This window comes from Bufo bufo, chromosome 1 (assembly GCF_905171765.1).
Source record: "Bufo bufo chromosome 1, aBufBuf1.1, whole genome shotgun sequence".
NCBI lineage: Eukaryota > Metazoa > Chordata > Amphibia > Anura > Bufonidae > Bufo > Bufo bufo.
Window position 1 is genome coordinate 200,855,289 of NC_053389.1, and position 17,980 is coordinate 200,873,268.

Below are 17,980 nucleotides of genomic sequence, written 5' to 3' on the forward strand. Positions count from 1 at the left end.
AGATCAATGATACGGCCACCAAAAAGTAGATGTTTACCATATATGTATCAGAAAATAAGCTCTATCTGAGTCTTTCCTTTGCTTTCTTTACGTAAGAGGACAAGAACCCAGTCCCTTAGGGAAGGAAACTCTCAAGACAACACAGATCATATGGCCCTATGTCTTGGATATTATTGGTGTTCACGCATATATATAGATGGTGGGTGGGCCTCAAAATACATTTTTCTGCTGGGACCAAGGAACCTTAGGCTGACACTGGGGAAGAGACCTAAATGACAGACCTTTTGCCTCTATTGCCCACATAGGCCATAATGGGACAGAGGTTGTGAAAAGATTAATTCATTTTTTTTCATAACTGAAAACATCATTCTGAAATGCCATTTCAGACCTTAGTTTTTGCAACAATTGGAATTCTTCCTACTCTAGAATCACTCAAAACTTTCATTGCCCACATAGGAAATTAATGTACAAATACCGTGTAGAAACTACAATGGTGTCCCATTAAGAGAAACCATGCCTACTTGCCCTATTTGGAGTCTACTCCTTGGCTCCCCCTCTAAAAACCAGTGTAGAGTCACTGTAAAGATTGGTTCCTACTCCGAAGGTCTCTATACTACACAGCTAGCCATTAATTTAATGGTGGGCAATGCAATAAGTGATTTTTTTTGAACAGGAGGAATTTACAGCCATCTGCAACTTCCTCCAGCTGATTGTTTAGAGAAGGTGTCATGCAGATGGGACAATCCTTTAAATGTATGACCACACATAATGTATCTGGGCAAAATTCTCCAAAAATCATATGGATTTTACTACAGACTCTGGTGCTGCCAGGCAAAATGGCCAACCATTGAACTAAGATGCTGCCTTAATTTCTCTCTGTAAATTACACTCATTGAAAAAAAAATAATGCACCCAGATGTCTGATTACTGAAAAACTCGGCATGCAGTTATGTCTCCAGCAGATATGTAAATGATTACAGGTATGATCTGATTAGACACTGGGTCTTGCCACAAAAAAAGCATAAAAGTACTTCTCCCTCTGACCTATAAAAAGGTCAGAGGCTACTTTCGACTAGTATAACTCTTAATCAAAAATTGTTAACTGCTAGGCATGTCTCTATGACACACTTGAGGGCATTTTGCTCAGTTAACAAACTCAGAGGGGTCACATCATTGGATTGAGAGAAGCAGGATGGTCATTTTGATGAATTGCCTGCCATCTAGGCCATTCTGGCCTAGCTATTAGGAGGTGTTGGGAGACAGTGGCTACGTGAGGGCACACAAGGCAAACATGCTCCAGAAGGCCAAGACAGACCACCAAAAGAAAGGATTGTTTGATCAGCCGGTAAGCACAAGCAGCTTCCATCGTTTCATGGTTCACCATCCATCCAGACACAGATGGCACAGATTCACCCCACACCCCTGTCTCTGACTGGACCATTTCCAGGCATTTAGCAGAAGGAAATTTGGTGTCACGGTGCCAATTACATGTCCTGCCATTGACAGCCAGCCACATGCCTTAATTTGAAGTGGTTTTGTGAATGAGAAACCTGGACCACAGACTGTACCCATATCGTTTTTAGAAATTAATCCAGGTTCTGTTTGAGATCCAATGACGGTCAGGGTTGAATGTAGAGGCCTCGTTGTGAGCACTTCAATCCTGCCTTTGCTGTGGAGTGACACACTGCCTTAACTGCTGATGTGATGATCTGGGAAGCCATCACATAACAGTTGGTCACCCTAGTAGTGAAATGAAGAACACTAACAGCTCACTGATACCGTATGTGAAGGACATCCTAAGGCCACATGTGTTGCTTCTCATGACAGGGATTCCAACTGGCATTTTTCATCACCATAATGCTTGTCTACACACAGCAAGGGTTTTCCAGGGATATCTCTGCCATTGCAACACATGCTTGGCCTGCCCAGTCACCAGATTTATTGCCAATCGAGCAGTTATGGGACAAGCTGGGATACCAGTTTTGTTAACCTACAAGTGTGTAGGATGTACAGGACCAGCTGCAACATCTATAAGCAATTGTGCTGCAGTATATCATATGGAACCTGTATGTCTCCACGCCCAACCATATCTCATCTTGTATCCAGGCTAGAGGCGGCCCAACAGTACTAGAGCCTCCTTTCAATTATTTTCCCCAATAAACTTATCCTTTCATTCTAATATTGTAATTACTAACCTATATATATCATTACATTTACACATAGAAAGTTTTGAATTTCTAACCAATAGTTGGTATAAAGGTAGAGGAAAGTGTCTAGCTCTGCACCAATCTATCATGTCTAGCCTGAACCATTGTGATAAATCTGGTGTCTAGACAGCCTGTGCAAGTTTACAGCATGTGCAGATTTAGTAAATCTACCCCATTACTTAGCCAATATAATATCACCCCAAACTCATACTGGCATATAAGTACATCGCATGGTTGGATTTAAAGGGGTTAACCCACATATTTAATAAAAAATAAATACTTTTAATAATTCGCTATTCATTATTTTAACGATATCAGTGCAAAAAATAAAATGCAGCTGTCCAATGTAATTTTCACCTTTTTCTCTCTTTACTTACATTATCTGGAGGCAGGGGTGTAACAAGGACCTATAGGTCTACATAGAAAAACTCAGAATGGGACGGCACACCACCATGACCACCTTCAGTAGCATGAATATAATTGAGATTATATTGGTTTTCTTAATCCACAGGGATAATGTACATAGTACATAGTACAGTACAGCAAAAAGGCTCATGGTGATATCACAATAGTATGATTATACGCAAGGAAATGTACAAAGATTAGTCAGTAATGTCAATAATAGTGTAACTTTGGTGTGCCCTCAAAATAACTCAACACACAGCCATTAATGTCTAAACCGCTGGCAACAAAAGTGAGTACACCCTGTACTCACATGAAAATGGCCAAATTGTGCCAAAGTGCCAATATTTTGTGTGGCCACCATTATTTTCCAGTGCTGTCTTAACTCTCTTGGGCATGGAGTTCACTAGATCTTCACAGGTTGCCACTAGAATCCTCTTCCACTCCTCCATGACGACATAACGGAGCAGGTGGATGTTAGAGACCTTGCGCTGCTCTACCTTCCATTTGAAGATGCCCCACAGATGCTCAATAGGGTTTATGTCTAGAGAAATGCTTGGCCAGTTCAGCACCTTTGCCCTCGGTTTCTTTAGCAAGGCAGTGGTCATCTTGAAGGTGTGTTTGGGGTTGTTATCATGTTGGAATACTGCCCTGTGGCCCAGTTGCTCTGCTTCAGTATGTCACCGTACATGTTGGCATTCATGGTTCCCTCAATGAACTGTAGCTCTCCACAGCCGGCAGCACTCATCTACCCCATGACACTCCCACCACCATGCTTGACGCTAGGCAAGACACACTTGTCTTTGTTCTCCTCACCTGGATGCCGCCATACAGGCTTGACACCATCTTAACCAAATAAGTTTATCTTGGTCTCATCATACCACAGGACATGGTTCCAGTAATCCATGTCCTTAGTATTGTCTTCAGGAAACTGTTTGCAGGCTTTCTTGTGCATCATCTTTAGAAGAGGCTTCCTTCTGAGACAACAGCCATGCAGACCAATTTGATGCAGTGTGTGGTGTATGGTCTGAGCACTGACAGGCTTACCCCCCACCCCTTTAACCTCTGCAGCAATGCTGTCAGCAAACATACGTCTATTTTGAAAAGACAACCTCTGGATATAACGCTGAACACGTGCACTCAACTTCTATGGTCGACCATGGCAAGGCCTGTTCTGAGTGGAACCTGTCTTGTTAAACCGCTATATGGTCTTGGCCACCGAGCTGCAGCTCAGTTTCAGGGTGTTGGCAATCTTATAGCCTAGGTCATCTTTTTGTAGAGCAACAAGTCTTTTTTTCAGATCCTCAGAAAGTTATTTGCCATGAGGTGCCATGTTGAACTTCCAGTGACCAGTATGAGAGTGTGAGAGCGATAACACCAAATTTAACACACCTGCTCCCCAGTCACACCTGAGACCTTGTAACACTAACGAGTCACATGACATTGGGGAGGGAAAATGGCTAATTGGGCACAGTGTGTACTCACTTTTGTTGCCCACAGTTAGATATTAACCTCTTGGGGACATATGACGTACCGGTATGGCATGATGTCCCGGTACTTAAGGACACATGATGTACCGGTACGTCATGTCTAGTTCCGATCACCGCCACGAGGCGGGAGCTGATTGGCACTAGGTGCCTGATGAAATCAATCAGCAGGCTCCCTGGGACAATGCGTGGGGGGGTCCCGTCAATTCAGACCTGCGGTTTGCGGCGTTTACGGGTGGTTGCGGCGGTGATCGGCGGTGCCATCGGGTCTCCGTGCGGCTGTAATGGGGACCCGACGGCATGGAAGGCAGCGCGATGCCTTCCTTAGGCATCGGCACTGCCTTCCGGTGAAGAGCCTGTGAGATCCAGCCCCCTGGATCTCACAGGCAGGAAGCTGTATGAGTAATACACACTGTATTACTCAAACAGCCAATGCATTCCAATACAAGTATTGGAATGCATTGTAAAGGGGATTAGACCCCCAAAAGTTGCAGTCCCAAAGTGGGACAAAAAAAAAGTTGAAAAAATAAAGTCCACCCCCAAAAAATTCTAAGTTTCAAGTAAAAAAACAAAACAAAAACGTAATTTCCCCCAAATAAAATAAAACAAAAATCGGTAAAAAATAGGGGAAAAAATGAGTTGACATATTAGGTATCGCCGCATCCGTATCGATCGGCTCTATAAAAATATCACATGACCTAACCCCTCAGATGAACACCGTAAAAAATAAAAAATAAAAACTGTGCTATATAAACCATTTTTTGTCACCTTACATCACTAAAAGTACAACAGCAAGCGATCAAAAAGGCGTATGCCCACCAAAATAGCACCAATATACCCGTCACCTCATCCTGCAAAAAATGAGCCCCTACCTAAGACAATCGCCCAAAAAATAAAAAAAACTATGGCTCAGAATATGGAGACACGAAAACATCATTTTTTTTGTTTTAAAAAAGCTGTTATTGTGTAAAACTTAAGTAAATTAAAAAAAGTATACATATTAGGTATAGCTGCGTCCATAATAACCTGCTCTATAAAAATATCACATGACCTAACCCCTCAGGTGAACACCATAAAAAAAAAAAAAAACGGTGCAAAAAAGCAATTTTTTGTCACCTTACATCACAAAAAGTGTAATAGCAAGCGATCAAAAAGTCATACGCACCCCAAAATAGTGCCAATCAAACAGTCATCTCATCCCGCAAAAATCATACCCTACCCAAGATAATCGCCCAAAAACTGAAAAAACTATGGCTCTCAGACTATGGAAACACTAAAACATGATTTTTTTGTTTAAAAAATGAAATCATTGTGTAAAACTTACATTAAAAAAAGAATACATATTAGGTATCGCCGCGTCCGTAATAACCTGCTCTCTAAAAATATCCCATGATCTAACCCCTCAGGTGAATACCGTAAAAAAAAAAAAACGGTGGAGAAAAAGCCATTTTTTTTCAGCTTACATCACAAAAAGTGTAATAACAAGCGATCAAAAAGTCATACACACCCCAAAATAGTGGCAATCAAACCGTCATCTCATCCCTCAAAAATCCTACCCTACCCAAGATAATTGCCCAAAAACTGAAAAAACTATGGCTCTCAGACTATGGAGACACTAAAACATGATTTTTTTGTTTAAAAAATGAAATCATTGTGTAAAACTTACATAAATAAAAAAATAGTATACATATTAGGTATCGCCGTGTCCGTGACAACCTGCTCTATAAAAATACCACATGATCTAACCTGTCAGATGAATGTTGTAAACAATAAAAAAGGTGCCAAAACAGCTATTTCTTGTTACCTTGCCTCACAAACAGTGTAATATAGAGCAACCAAAAATCATATGTACCCTAAACTAGTATCAACAAAACTGCCACCCTATCCCGTAGTTTCTAAAATGGGGTAAATTTTTTGGAGTTTCTACTCTAGGGGTGCATCAGGGGGGCTTCAAATGGGACATGGTGTCAAAAAACCAGTCCAGCAAAATCTGCCTTCCAAAAACCGTATGGCATTCCTTTCCTTCTGTGCCCTGCCGTGTGCCCGTACAGCAGTTTACGACCACATATCGGGTGTTTCTGTAAACTACAGAATCAGGGCCATAAATATAGAGTTTTGTTTGGCTGTTAACCCTTGCTTTGTAGCTGGAAAAAAAATATTAAAATGGAAAATCTGCCAAAAAAGTGAAATTTTGAAATTGTATCTCTATTTTCCATTAATTCTTGTGGAACACCTAAAGGGTTAACAACATTTGTAAAATCAGTTTTGAATACCTTAAGGGTTTAGTTTCTAGAATGGGGTCATTTTTGGGTGGTTTCTATTATGTAAGCCTCACAAAGTGACTTTAGACCTGAACTGGTCCTTAAAAAGTGGGTTTTTGAAAATTTCTGAAAAATTTCAAGATTTGCTTCTAAACTTCTAAGCCTTGTAACATCCCCAAAAAATAAAATGTCATTCCCAAAATGATCTAAACATGAAGTAGACATATGGGTAATGTAGAGTAATAACTATTTTTGTAGGTATTACTATGTATTATAGAAGTAGAGAAATTGAAACTTGGAAATTTGCTAATTTTTAAAATTTTTTGGTTCATTTCGTATTTTAAAAAAAATATAAAATGAATTTATTTTACTCCATTTTACCAGTGTCATGAAGTACAATATGTGACGAAAAAACTGTCTCAGAATGGCCTGGATAAGTCAAAGCGTTTTAAAGTTATTACCACATAAAGTGACACTGGTCAGATTTGCAAAAAATGGCCTGGTCCTTAAGGTGAAAATGAGCCCGGTCCCTAAGGGGTTAATGGCTGTGTGTTGAGTTATTTTGAGGGCACACCACACTGTCATACAAGCTGTACACTGACTACTTTACATTGTATCAAAGTGTCATATCTTCAGTGTCCCATGAAAAGATATAATAAAATATTTACAAAAATGTGAGGGGAGTACTCACTTTTATGAGATACTATATAGATATTGCAATACTTCAATTTAAAATGCCTTATTTTTCTATAGTAATACTTTTTGTGGGATAATCCCTTTAATAGTTTAGTGCCAGTTTTCTACAGATGACGACATTCACTGTACAAACAGGGGGATTTTTTTTTTAACTATTATTTTTTAAAACAGAGTAAATAAATAGTTCCCATTTAAAAATTTTTGTAAGTTGCAGATTTCTATAAATGAACCCATTGTAAGAGCACACAAGGGGCCATTTACTGTTTTCACGAGTCATGGAATCATTCAAGAGGAACTAAATTTCAATTGTGCTATTTATTATAATGCCAATGCCATACCTCACACTGACACACTCTGATAAATACCATTTATTCAGTATTTTATATAAATAATATTTTCTTACAGCGTCACTGCCTCTGCACCCGCTATTCTAAGGCCTCATGCACACAGCCATATTATGGCCTTTTGCATTATATGGAGTTATAATAAGGTAACCATAGACGACTGTGGAGCCTTATCATACATCTGTAGGCATCTCATTTCACATGGAGGTGTACAGAGTCAGAGGAGCGCAGTTGCATGGAGGATGACACGGTAAGTGTCCCTGCATATCGCTCGCTCCCTTCATGCTGACAGAGGATCTTTAAAGGGAAGGTTCATCTTTACAACTGATTTGTTTTATTGTCCGAAAGGATCTTAATTTGTTCCCACCCTGCACCATATATACACTGTATCTAGTACTTAATGGAAAGTGCCTAAAAGGTATATTAGACAGACAGATGGTGGCAGTGGCAGATGGCACTGTGTAATAGCGATCTGCTGCAGACACACCCCTGCCCTACATGGGGACAAGCGATGGCATAGACGATGGATTGACAGACTATAATACAGTGCAATGCTGGAGTACTAGAGTGTATTATCAGAAGATCACATAGTCAACATCATGATCAGAGGTCTTATAGCGGAGAAAAAAAAATCAAAGTATAAATATATATATACAGTACAGACCAAAAGTTTGGACACACCTTCTCATTCAAAGAGCTTTCTTTATTTTCATGACTATGAAGGCATCAAAACTATGAATTAACACATGTGGAATTATATACATAACAAACAAGTGTGAAACAACTGAAAATATGTCATATTCTAAGTTCTTCAAAGTAGCCACCTTTTGCTTTGATTACTGCTTTGCACACTCTTGGCATTTTCTTGATGAGCTTCAAGAGGTAGCGACCTGAAATGGTCTTCCAACAGTCTTGAAGGAGTTCCCAGAGATGCTTAGCACTTGTTGGCCCTTTTGCCTTCACATTGCGGTCCAGCTCACCCCAAACCATCTCGATTGGGTTCAGATCCGGTGACTGTGGAGGCCAGGTCATCTGGCGCAGAACCCCATCACTCTCCTTCATGGTCAAATAGCCCTTACTTTCAACGTTTTCCCAATTTTTCGGCTGACTGACTGACCTTCATTTCTTAAAGTAATGATGGCCACTCGTTTTTCTTTACTTAGCTGCTTTTTTCTTGCCATAATACAAATTCTAACAGTCTATTCAGTAGGACTATCAGCTGTGTATCCACCTGACTTCTCCTCAACGCAACTGATGGTCCCAACCCCATTTATAAGGCAAGAAATCCCACTTATTAAACCTGACAGGGCACACCTGTGAAGTGAAAACCATTTCAGGGGACTACCTCTTGAAGCTCATCAAGAGAATGCCAAGAGTGTGCAAAGCAGTAATCAAAGCAAACGGTGGCTACTTTGAAGAACCTAGAATATGACATATTTTCAGTTGTTTCACACTTGTTTGTTATGTATATAATTCCACATGTGTGAATTCATAGTTTTGATGCCTTCAGTGTGAATCTACAATTTTCATAGTCATGAAAATAAAGAAAACTCTTTGAATGAGAAGGTGTGTCCAAACTTTTGGCCTGTACTGTATATATAAAGGTTAAAGAAAAAAACACTAAAATCCATTTTTCTTCATGGTTTCACACTACAAACATGTAATCTAACCCTAAAGTCATAGTACCACCCTTCAGCCCCCTTAATTCTTGCTAAGCTACTGAATATACTGTATGTTAGTAAGAACTAGATGGGCGATTGCTGGGAGTACTCCTGCAGAATCAGACTACACAGAGCTTCTCTGCAGTCTGTTACCATGGAGGCACATGGATCTGTGTAGGAGCTATAGACACAAAATACTAGCAGAGTTTTAATAAAGAATAATTGCAAAATTGCTACCCTAATTACTTTACATGTACAGTACTGATATAAAATAAAGACATTTCTTGCAAAGCTGTATCTTCCCTTTAAAATAGTAATAGTAATGACTGCAGCACAACCTCAGTAGAGGATGAAGTTGCGGCTCAGGTCACAAGACAGTTATGGTGCACTGATTATTTCTAGTGCTAGTCAGCCTCTGGCTGTCAGAGCATGCTGAGAGTTGTAGTCTGGCAGCAGCTGGGGAGCCAGAGACTAGAGACCACTTCTTCTGACTATACCTACATTTCCAGCTCACCTTTCTGTCTTTGGCTACTGTCATGGCGGTGTCATTGTGACAGTTCTTTATGCTACCATCCGCCCCACTTCTCAGTAGTAAACGCGTAATCTCATGAAGCCCTCGTCCACTTGCTGCATGCAATGCTGTGTTTCCTGCATAGGTTGATCCATTGATTTCTGCGCCTTTCTGTAGGGATCAGGTAAATTAGCGTTAACAGTAAATCCATGAATCATAATTATATGTATACAGGGCAACATTTACCAACGTAAGTGACCTTAGCAATGTTCTCCCCGAGAGCTCATGAGCACAGGTCCTGTACAGCAATGGAGAGTGCTTACAGGTTCATATCCTAAACTCACAGCATACCAAGGGCCACTTTAATATCTCATGCTTGGAACATGCCATATTTTTCTTGTGAATTATCTATGTGTCTCTGTACACAAGAAGAGGACCACAGAGGTATCATAGAGGTCCATTGCAGGCAAAGAGCACCATAAAACAAGAATAGGGCCATGTGGGGTTGTACAGTCTTGTGCGAATACAGCATCGTCATTTCTAATATACTTTGCATTCCTATTCACTATTTCTGCTTGCTGTCCGTGAAAAGAAAATTTCACTTTTTGAGCCTGTTCCAATGGGACAGAGACACCACTGATTTTATGTTAGATTGGCAGGCAGAAAATCCACAGTTATTACAGTAGATGCAAAGTAGATGAGATTTTACAAATTTCATCCACATGCTGCAGAAAACTGTGTGCAGGATGTTTTGTATCTTTTTCTATGATTTTTTTTGATTAGTCTTGAAGGAGTGGCACCTTCAGGTGTAAATGTGCTTCTATTTTGGAAAATACATTTTTGTGCACTTTTGCTCTGCCTATCCCACAGACGACCTTGATTAGGTGATACATATAATATAGGTGTACTATATGTGCAGGGTCTGCTCTCATAAATATAGAAGCCCAACGGCATAGGTAGGTTTTAGTGTTGAGCGAGCATGCTTGGCCGAACTGCTGTTCGGCTTGAGCATCTCTATGCTCAGCACATCGGAGTGCTCGGCTGAATACTGCGGGTGCTCGAGTACAATTGAATACAATGAAAGTCAATGGGAGACCAGAGCATCAAACCAGGCACCCCCTGCTCTGAAGAAAAGAGGGTGTCTGGTTCACAAAAAAAGGTTAGAAATTGATGGAAACACCATCAAAATGGTTTGGAACTAGCATTAAGAAGATGGCTGGATGCGTCTTGGACTCCTATTATCTACGACATACAATAGACCACCACACAAAGGCTATATGCCAAAAGCCAGGTATATGCAAGCCATCAATCTATCCATGAGACAGATAACAGCCAGCATACCTTACAATGGCAGTCTTGTGCATTATGAGACATTCCAAACCAGCTCTCATCTGACTGAGAGCCAGTAAGCCTCAAAGTTACTTCAGATCTGTTGGATGGCTTGGGTGGACCTGCGCACCTAGATCAATATCATTAGGGTGACAAAAAGTTTTCTGATTGTCCTAACATAATATTCAATAACCTTTCTTTACAGTTCTGTCATGTAAAAAATAATTTGCATAAACATTGGCATATGGGAAAGACATTGCATGGAAAATTTGCGATCTACAAGATAATGCACCTGGGGCGTAAAAACCCAAGGGCAGAATGTAGAATATTTGACACAGTCCTGACCTCAGTATCTGAGGAAAGGGATTTAGGAGTAATTATTTCAGAAGACTTAAAGATGGGAAGACAATGTAATAGAGCAGCACGAAATGCCAGCAGAATGCTTGGATGTATAGGGAGAGGTATAAGCAGTAGAAAGAGTGAAGTGCTTATGCCGCTGTACAGAACACTGGTGAGACCTCACTTGGAGTATTGTGCGCAGTACTGGAGGCCATATCTCCAGAAGGATATAGATACTCTAGAGAGAGTTCAGAGAAGAGCTACTAAACTAGTACATGGATTGCAGGATAAAACTTACCAGGAAAGGTTAAAGGACCTTAATATGTATAGCTTGGAAGAAAGAAGAGACAGAGGGGATATGATAGAAACTTTTAAATACATAAAGGGAATCAACTCGGTAAAGGAGGAGAGCATATTTAAAAGAAGAAAAACTACCACAAGAGGACACAGTTTTAAATTAGAGGGGCAAAGGTTTAAAAGTAATATAAGGAAGTATTACTTTACTGAGAGAGTAGTGGATGCATGGAATAGCCTTCCTGCAGAAGTGGTAGCTGCAAATACAGTGAAGGGGTTTAAGCATGCATGGGATAGGCATAAGGCTATCCTTCATATAAGATAGGGCCAGGGACTATTCATAGGATTCAGATATATTGGGCAGACTAGATGGGCCAAATGGTTCTTATCTGCCGACACATTCTATGTTTCTACACTACTCATGAACAGTGCCATCTATTGGTTTCATAGTCTTATGACAAGAGTAATAGTCTTAAAGGGATTCTGTCATCAGAAATTACTCCTATAACCTAAACATATGGCGATGTCCCTAGTAATTCAGTGAATCCTAAAGTGACTTTATCAAATGATCCTGTGGCTCTATAATCATAAAAAAGACGTTTATATCACCTGTCAATCACTTCAAAATGTGTCCAAGGGGACGTCTCATGCTGAAAGGTAGGGGGATATAAGGGGACGTCTCACGAACTGAAGTAGGGGGATATAATAAAAGGGAGGGCGGCTACTTCAGTTCGTTTCGACACATTTTGAAGTGATTGACAGGTGATATAAATGTCTTTTTTATGATTATAGAGCCACAGGATCATTTGATAAAGTCACTTTAGGATTCACTGAATTACTAGGGACATCGCCATATGTTTAGGTTATAGGAGTAATTTCTGATGACAGAATCCCTTTAATGTCCAATAGCTCGGCACTGCAGGTAAGTTTTCGTGGTGCTCGCGTCCTAGGATTGGCATCCCATGAAATAGCAGCAAAAAAGGGCCGGCACTCACTTTCCGTTATCTTCAATAATTCTGTTTATTGTCACATAGTACAGTACTAAGTGACAATAAACAGAATTATTGAAGATAATGGAAAGTGAGTGCAGGCCCTTTTTTGCTGCTAAGAGTAATAGTCTTGTCATAAGACTATAAAACCAATAGATGGCGCTGTTCATGACTCATGAACAGTGCCATCTATTGGTTTCATAGTCTTATGACAAGACTATTACTCTTGTCATAAGACTATGAAACCAATAGATGGCGCTGTTCATCTTGTTGGGGCGCTAGTAAGTGGGGCACACCGTGTAGCACTCAGCCTATAATAGCCTGCGCTAACACTGAGGTGCACATTGGATTGCTGCTATCATTCACACATCTTCTAGCACTTTATCTGCGGTAATATAAGCTTGCTAGAGTGTATTTGAGGACTATTGCCCTGCTTGTAATGACTCATGAACAGCACCATCTATTGGTTTCATAGTCTTTTGACAAAACTATGAATCCAATAGATGGTGCCGTTCATGAGTAGTGTGGATCGCAAATATTATAATCGCAAATTTTTATTGCGAATTTTCCATGCAAAAGGCTACATTAATAGTCTTGTCATAAGACTATGAAACCAATAGATGGCACTGTTCATGAGTAGTGTAGATCGCAAATTTTCCATGCAAATGTTTTTTCAGCTGAAAAACAAGGCAGATTGCAAGTCTTTCCCATATGCCTATGTTTATGCAAATTCGTTTTTACATGACAAAACTGTATAGAAAGGTTATTGAATATTATGTTAGGACAATCAGAAAACATTTTTTGTCACCCTAATGATATTGATCTAGGTGTGCCGGTCCACCCAAGCCATTCAACAGATCAGAAGTAACTTTGAGGCTTACTGGCTCTTAGTCAGATGAGAGCTGGTTTGGAATGTCTCATAGTGGACAAGGCTGCCATTGTAAGGTATGCTGACTAAGGCTACTTTCACACTAGCGTTCGGGTGTCCGCTTCTGAGCTCCGTTTGAAGGGGCTCACAAGCGGCCCCGAACGCATCCGTACTGCCCTAATGCATTCTGAGTGGACGCGGATCCCCTCAGAATGCATCAGTCTGGCAGCGTTCAGCCTCCGCTCAGCAAGCGGACACCTGAACGCTGCTTGCAGCGTTCGGGTGTCCGCCTGGCCGTGCGGAGGCAAGCGGATCCGTCCAGACTTACAATGTAAGTCAATGGGGACGGATCCGTTGAAGTTGACACAGTATGGCTCAATTTTTAAACGGATCCGTCCCCCATTGACTTTCAATGTAAAGTCTGGACGGATCCTTCTGAAGCTACTTTCACACTTAGAATTTTTTCTACAATATAATGCAGACGGATCCGTTCTGAATGGATCCCAAGTCTGCATTATATGAGCGGATCCGTCTGAGCAGACATCAGACGGACCCGCTCTGAACGGTAGTGTGAAAGTACCCTTAGCCTGTTATCTGTCTCATGGATAGATTGATGGCTTGCATATACCTGGCTTTTGGTATATAGCCTTTGTGTGGTTGTCTATTGTATGTCGTAGATAATAGGAGTACAAGATGCATCCAGCTGTCCTCTTAATGCTGTTTCCATCAATTTCGAACGTTTTTTTGTGAACCATACACCCTCTTCTCTTCCGAGCAGGGGGTGCCTGGGGTTCTCCCATTGACTTCCATTATGCTCAGGTGCTCAGTAGAGAACTCGAGCATACCGATGTGTTCGGCCAGAGCACCCGAGCACTTTGGTGCTCGATCAACACTAGTAGGTTTAGAGTAGGTGTGCCTGACTGAGACCACCTTGGAGTGGGTAGGTGAGCACAGATGTGTTTTGATCAAAATATATTGGCTGAGAGTCTCAGATTTTATCATTAGAGTGAGGGCTTAGTCCATGTATTGTGTTTGCGTCTATTGTTTTAGTGCATTATTGTTCGTGATGTTATAAATGTAGCCATGCACATCCACATATTTAGTATCATATCGTGCAGGATGTTTTGCATCTTTTTCTGTGCAGCAAAAACTGATCTGCAGTATGAATTTAAAATCCGCAACATGTCAATTTATGCTGTGGATTTCCACCATGGATTTCACCCCTTGCAATGTATAGAGTGAAATCTGCGGATGTTGCATCTGCAAAATATGTGCATGTACTCTTTACCCCTAAATGATGAAACACTCATTGCCTTTGTCCTACTCACACAACTACGGGGCTTGTTGTACTGATTCATAAGCACACTGTGACATGTACTCAGCTGTATGAAAAGGACTAAGCCATGGGGAGGTTTCAGCAGTAACGCTGGATTTACTGTTTTTGGGCAGCAAATAGCTGTTTAAATAGCAGAAATGATAATTTAGTTGCCCGCTCAAACAACAGTTTTACCCAATGAACGCGCATTTTGCTTGCTCATCGGGTGATCAACTGCACCTTTAGATGGGCAGATTGTTGTGAACGAGCTTTCATAGGAACATTCGTTCCCGATAATCTGCCCGACAATTGGACTGTGTAAACCCGCCATCATTTCCAGTGAACACCCAGGATTGGCTGACAAGTTACAATGTGACTATGACTATATGAGCAGATACTGTATTATTCACCTGAAGCAGAAGTGACACCAGCTCCTCAGAACCACTTTCCACAGCCTGGATCAAAGGACTCTGACCACTCTTTAAGTCCTGTAGAAGAGACTGAAATTAACCATAAAGGTATAGCACAATTTTCTAAATGAAAACTCAAAACATCTATGTGTACTGAGGGAGTTAAGTCAACATTCATCCAAACAAAATGGGAACAAATACCAGGAACAAAGTTGGCATCTATCTCCCTCCTTACTAATTGTTGACTATGATATAGGTTTAAAGCTGTGTGCTCAATACCAACATAAAACCAAATCCAAAAAGTAAGACATTAAAGGGTACTTTACCATGGCATTCACGTCAGCACCATACTCCAGTAAACATAAAGTGATATCCCTACGTCCTGACCTGATGGCCACATGCAATGCGGTCATACCTGAAGAAATATAGAAAACATGATGAGTGATATGGAGCCAGTTATGTTACAATACAATATAATATACTAATACATTGAACGCACGAAGTGAAACTGTGTAATACAGTGCAGATAATTAGAAAGTTTGCGCTCTAGTTACAATTATTTATTTGCATATGGACATGTATAGGAAACGTCAATGAATTAAAGGGGCTTTCCAGAGTTCTGATATTGATGACCTGTCCTCTGGATAGGTCATTAATATCTGATCGGTGAGGTTCTGACATTTCGCACCGCCACTGATCAGCTGATCGACAGATTAGCACATCTAGGGTTTCTACACTTTTTCTCAAGATACTCGACAAGGAGACAGGGCTTAGTGGAAAGTGGGTAGAGCCTAGGATGCACCATTTTGCAACAAAATTTCAGCACAATTCTGATATATTGCAAGCCAACCAATAAGTGGAATAGAGTCAAGAAGTGTCTATTCCAGACATCCAGCGTGAGCCATTGTGATAAATCTGGTGCAGGTCTAGACAACCTGGCTAAGCTTGCGCCATCTACAGGATTAGTAAATCTGAGTCACAGTGCATTGGCCATGTTGAGTTACTGCAGGAAGAGAATGGGAGCTGAGCTGCAGTAACCCAGCACGGCCACTACACTCTGAATGGAGCTGTGCTTCCGATTCCATCCCAATTTCTAGTTCCAGCACCAGAGACCTGCAGGGACAGTTGATGGGTGGGGGTGCGGAGTGCCGGGACCTCATTTAATATCGGATATTAAATGACCTATCCTGAGATTAGGGCATCAATATCAGGAGCCTGGAAACCCCCTTTAATAGTCACAAAGTCACAGAGCCTCCACTGTGACTTGGTGTAACGGTCTATGGAACCTTGACAATTGCATCAGTGGATTTTCTGATACAAAAGGTGCCAAAACTTAACGGAAGGAAGTGAGTACTTAGACTGTTTGTGACTTGTCACATACTGTAAATAGTTGAGAATGTACTTCTTTTGTGACATCACTAAAATGAGCAGCAAGTGACTCTCATAAAAAGGTGTAAATTGCAGTTACCTGTCCCAGCCAGCAGGGTCAGAGTAGTGCAAATGCATTAATCAGGCATACTATCTACATGGATGTTAGGAGTCATACTATAGCTATGTTATTTTTCTCATGCTATTTGCTCTAGAGTTGTATGCTACCTCAATATATTTATCCAAAAAGAAACAGACATGTTCAGATGCTGAGTAAGGGAACTATTCTATGATACATGCCGTATGGGGTAGTATATGGCAGCACATTAAGCCAAAGTGGTAGAAAGCCAGTTCCAGCTTCATCTGTGGAATTTTCCATAACACATTTTTTGCATTAATGACCAGGCCTGAATGTTTGAATTATTTGTGATTTAGGCCACACGGTGATTTAATTTAATAGCCCTTTTATCTGTTGGGTTATCAAAATAATTTTTGGATTTTTTTTTAATGACACATAGGCCCTTATTATGTTTTTTTAGAGGTTTTATTTGGTGGAAAAATGTAAGAAGTAAATGATAAATTAAATTAAAATGGGATCCCTATTTTGTGTTGATTGTTTTGCTGTATAATATGTATCGTTTTGTGCAAATGAGAGGACTATGGCGATGGTTTAGGTTGGTGCGGGTTATCTTTTTTCTTATTTGTATTTTAGTTTTTTCCTCATTCCTTATATATTTAGCACATAATATACCATGCTTACGTGATCACCAGGTATAATAAAGGAAGTGGCATAGCCACTTCCTCCATTCACTGCATAGCGCTCACTGAGCACCACTTATCAAGGAAAGGAGAAGACAGAAGGGCTAATAAACTGCCTCTGTCCTCCCCCCAGGACACTCGACTGTCACTCAACCTGCTTCTGCTGGACCAGGGATCAGCAACCTCCGACACTCATGCTGTTCTGAATCTACAGTACAACTCCCAGAATCCTACTTTTACTTATGTGGCAATTACAGGGTTGCATGCTGAGAGTTGTAGTTTCACAGCAGCAGGAGTGCCAGATGTTGCTGATCCCTGCGCTAGACTATAGGAACAGGAGCTTTAACCCACGCTGTACACGGTGCTCCAAAGTAAGGCCCAGAACCAAGCATGACAAATATATGGCAACTGGTCATTATTGGGTTAAGGAATCCAATGTTATGTATTTTATGGGAGCAAAGAATCCCTGCAGCCAAAAGTTTTTGGCATTTTTTTTCATAATAAACTGACTTGTAGGTGGCAGTGATCCAGTAAAGCGGAAGTCCCCAACTCTTTGTATGTTATGAACCACATTCAACATTCAGTGATTGCTGAGAGTAACAGCCAATTCAAAAAAAGAGGAGAGAATTTTTGTGAAAAAACCCCACATGAAACTGTAAACATTTGCTGATAAATATTTCACTGTGAAATGTAAAACAATATTATACCATCCAAATTGGCACTGTCTGGTGTTAAATCTA

At 40.7% G+C, this 17,980-nt stretch overlaps 1 protein-coding gene across 1 annotated transcript in view; it reads right to left on the bottom strand.

Moving 5' to 3' along the window:
* Nucleotides 1-17,980, bottom strand: part of BCL3 (BCL3 transcription coactivator) — a 120,878-nt gene that overhangs the window by 17,014 nt on the left and 85,884 nt on the right. The window contains exons 5-7 of the mRNA XM_040434309.1: nt 15,440-15,528; nt 15,114-15,191; nt 9,573-9,740 (exon numbers count right to left, since the gene is read on the bottom strand). Of these exons, the coding sequence (XP_040290243.1) occupies nt 9,573-9,740; nt 15,114-15,191; nt 15,440-15,528 (335 nt within the window). The remainder of the gene's footprint in view (nt 1-9,572; nt 9,741-15,113; nt 15,192-15,439; nt 15,529-17,980) is intronic.